The sequence below is a fragment of the Perkinsus marinus genome (genome assembly GCF_000006405.1).
Source record: "Perkinsus marinus ATCC 50983 genomic scaffold scf_1104296933290, whole genome shotgun sequence".
Classification (NCBI taxonomy): domain Eukaryota; phylum Perkinsozoa; order Perkinsida; family Perkinsidae; genus Perkinsus; species Perkinsus marinus.
In genome coordinates, this window is record NW_003215163.1 from 6387 (window position 1) to 10728 (window position 4342).

The 4342-nt window shown below is 43.2% G+C and overlaps 1 protein-coding gene across 1 annotated transcript; it reads right to left on the bottom strand.

The window, feature by feature from the left end:
- Positions 1-1354: 1354 nt before the first annotated feature.
- Pmar_PMAR013959 (hydroxyproline-rich glycoprotein precursor, putative) lies at positions 1355-3873 on the bottom strand (the record flags this gene model as incomplete). Its single annotated transcript, XM_002785198.1, has 4 exons — positions 1355-1435; positions 2501-2668; positions 3049-3157; positions 3707-3873. The coding sequence occupies 4 exons, from the start codon at positions 3871-3873 to the stop codon at positions 1355-1357; spliced, it is 525 nt and encodes a 174-aa protein (XP_002785244.1).
- Between the last annotated feature and the right edge of the window lie 469 nt (positions 3874-4342).

Genomic DNA, 4342 nt, shown 5'->3' on the forward strand with positions numbered 1-4342 from the left:
CAAGCTGTGCCTTCAACCGAGCCACCGCGTCCTTGTCAGTAGCCCGAAGTTCACTTTGCAACTTCTGGACGGTTGACCTCAACTGTTCCAACTCCTTTTTCGTCGAACCTGTTAAAGTTCACCAATTCGAAGGAGGACGAAAATCGATTCCAAATTGCCGAGTCGTTGCCAATGTGGGAAAATATACATATGGTGAAAATGAGAATTGTGGGAAAAATCTTCGGAAATTCTTATTAGTTTCTTCACCCGAATACGTATATGGAGTTCTATAATCAGCGAGAGAACTCATGAGCCCAGCTGAGGTAAGCGAACATACATTACAACTTTGTTTGCTACTGTCAATCACATGCTAATTCTGTGGGGAAATTTTGCACGCACGCGATCAACCAATTCTCAGACTCATCACACTCATCTTCCTCTCTACTTTAGTGTTACCTTCATAAAAACCGTATTGATGATAATTTTAAAACCCCTTCCTGAACGACTTTGCAATATTTTCCTATCCGAATTTTTTTCCTTATTCCCAATTTCGTTTGTGTTTTCTCAGAGCCGCAGAGATTCCATAGAGGATATAAACATATTCCAGTAACCTCTCTCAGCCTTCCGGTCAGCAGTGCGGGAGACTATGTACATGCTCAACCACATGTGTTGGCGATACATAGAAATTTTCTCATTGGTTTCTGTAGACTTCTACTCCAAATCGAGTGTAAACTCCTCAAAGCGAACATATATTCCAACATTGCCGTACCACCATACTGATGGAAATTTTGTAAAACATCATTGCTCCGCCATGTTTAGCATGCATGATCATGCTAAGAGCGTATATCCCCCCATGTCACAATTAACAGGGTTCGGGAGTGTGGGAGAAGAAACAAGGATCTTCCTTTGAGGGTGTCACAAGGCTATCTGTGACCATAGCCTTCTTACTTGTAGCTGTATCGATCTCTCAATCTATTCCAAGACGATTCGCTAATGCCCAGGATCACTTTACTCACGCACACCAACTCTTGGTCGCTGTCTGGGTTCTATAAACTGATCACTGCTCCTATAACGATGGGGAGGCGGAGCAATGATGTTTTACACTCATTAGCATCATCATGCTAAGAGGGTATTTCCCCTCGCTGCACTCCACTTGATACCAACAGAGGAAATAATTTCATCTCCTTCCCCTCACCTTCCAACTCCGCCTCCAAACTGCATATCCCCGTTGTCGAGGATCTTCCTCTCCTCGTACGCAGCTCCTCCAGAGCGCTATCCAGTTCGGCTTGGACATTATACAATCTGTTGCAAACCGCCGAGTGCCCTTCTATCGCCTGAGGCCAGCAATTGACACTAATAAAAGGATGTGATGATTTTAACTGACCATCTGCTTCTCATCTTCCAGTGTTGAGTTCTCCTCCCGTAAAACTGATATTTTTTTCTCTAGTTGCTTGCACTGAGAATAATAACAACAGAGCACTCACACCCACGGAAGACTATAAGGCAAACCTTTCCCTATCACCAAATCACTATTAATATACTTCTTATACGAATACCAACTTTCCCCCAACGATTGAAAAATAGGAGGATTATGTTTCGTGCAAATGAACACGACTCGTAAGTCAACAAGGGAAAGGAAAAGCTTCTTGGAAAAATAGGTGAGATTACATACAGTGGAGTTTCACCCGTTTTACGTGAAGTGGTGTAATACTCTGTGAAAAACGCGATATTCGCGGTGATATGCAGTAGTCATGAAATATATCTCTCACTGGTGTTTTTCATATCACTAGGGTGAAACTCCATTGTAATAAGAGCTCCTTAGATTCAAAATTTTAGCTTCAAAATCGTCTGTAGAAAAAAGTTACCTCAGCACACGTATTCTCACTCCCCAGATAGCTCGTACTATGTCAATTCTTCACAGCGCATATAAAAGAGACCGTAAACTACCGTGGATCAACTCTCGCCCTTGGAAACGAATTTAAATCCCCACTTTCGCAAACTCGGTGACGATCAAAGCTGAGATCTCCTATCCTTGTTATTTTACTTCCACTGATAATCTCAACGTAGACATAGCACACAAACTGCAAACTAGTCGTCGTTGAAAATTGGAGTAAAATCAGAGAATACACCCAATCCTGTGTTCTCTTTTATTCCTTACGAATTTGATTCATTCGAGTTTCACCCTAGTGATATGAAAAACACTAGTGAGAGATATATTTCATGACTGCTGATATCACCGCGAATATCGCGTTTTCCACCGAGTTTTACGCCACTTCACGTAAAACAAGTGAAACTCCATTAATACACACACGACAGGATCCATCACTGAGATATAAAATCTTGAAACTCTCAGCTTCTTATTCTCACCCGCGCAACGTGAGAAAAAATGCATATACTCGACTACACGTGTTGGTGACAATATAAAAATTCTACTCCTAACCTCAGCTGAGTAGAGCAAACATACTTCCGAGCACTACAGTGCTCCAAATTTATATAGTCTAAAAATTTAATATATGTATACCTGCGTTCTCAACTCCTCCTCGGCCCTTTCCAGAGCCAGCCTTTTCTGTCGCTCTTGTTGCAGCTTCTCCTCAAGGCATCGCGCCTCCTCAAGAGCTTGGTCCCTCTCACCCTCCAACTCCCTTACTCTTGTCAACGCCTCCACCTCCTTATCCTTCCACTCGTCCACCTACCACAATTGATCAATGATGTTATAGACAAATTCACTATTCTACCAAAATTTTCAATCATTTCCCCAATTTTCTTCGCGAAAAAAATCCAATCTTTTTCTCCCACCTGTTTTTGAAGTCTTAATGAGATCATTAGAGTTTCACCCGTTTTACGTGAAGTGGCGTAAAACTCGGTGAAAAACGCGATATTCGCGGTGATATGCAATAGTCGCGAAACATGTTTTTCACTCGTGTTTTTCATATCACTAGGGTGAAACCCCATTGATCCTTTCAGAAACGAACTTTATGCTATGAAATCCATTCATTAGCATATCAATCTCCATTAGCTCAGATCTAACCTTCCCCGATCAACCACGAGGAGTGACCCTGCCGCCCTCACCTGTTCCTCGAGACTCCTCATCTCCTTCGCCAGCTTGACATCATCTCCCTCATTTTCCCCACTGCCCAGTAACCGCTCCTGCTCTATATTCCTTTCGTACTCTCTCAACCTACAATTCCAAATACAACTGAACTAACGCTGGGTGTCAAAACTAAGGCCTTCCTAAGAGGCGCCCCATGAAATAGCTTTTCTCGCCATATTCGCTTAATCATTGGAGTTTCACCCGTTTTTCGCGAGGTGGCGGAAAACTCGGCGAAACACGCGATATCCGCGGTGATATGCAGCAGTCGTGAAATATGTTTTTCATATCACTAGGGTGAAACTCCATTGAACTCACAGGCATCTCATCAAAACTGCTCTACCACACAGGGTCACCTTCAGCGGCCTCATAACAGTCACCATATCCTCATTAATTCTCATATATCGACAAAAACTCATTTTCCAAATTCGAGCGTTTCAACAACGCTCGAAAAAGCATAGGACTTGAGGTTAAAATTCCTCCAGAGCTGCGTGACAAGATCAAATACCACATAGTCGTTGCTAAGAACAACCTATCCACCCTCATTATCTACCACCCTATTACTACTATCCGACCATTCCAATTTCCGCAGAGGGGTATTGCGCCAAAGTCATCTACGACAACCACCATTCTTATTACCTTTTTCGCAGCTCACAAATCTCCCTTTCCTTCTCACGACACTCCTCTGTTCTCTTCCACTCGTTATCAAGTGCTTCTGCCAATTTAGCTTCCATCCCCTGTGGCCGTGAACCCGCGACCCTCTCCGCGTACTTGGGCAACTCCGGTGATGTTGGTGGTGATGACATGGCAAGAGAACGAAGAGAAAATTATTCAGATTTATACTACTTCGTCACCCGAGCAATACTCTTGAGTAGCATCATAGCGTTCGCATCAATAAAATCCTCCAAAAAAATTTATTTCCATATTCAAATACGATGCCAGAATTGATTCGATGAACCTAGGTGATATACCGTCTATAAGATCGTCACCGTTTCTGGTGCTCGTGGTAACCATGAGCTGTAACCAAACTGCAGACTATTTTCTCATCTACTTGCTATACCTCTCCGTCGGCGTATCGCGACCGATGGATCAGCAGATTAGAGTCCTCGAGATAGCCCTAGAATAACCCCCTCCTTATTTCTCCAAGACTAATTTGAGTGGCAGTTCGAAATTCGAAAATGATCTATTTTCCTGTACTCGTCAATCACTCCAGACTGACCACCAAAACTACAGGGGCGTTAGGAAGCACACCCTCGCGCGCCAACGTAGTTCCAC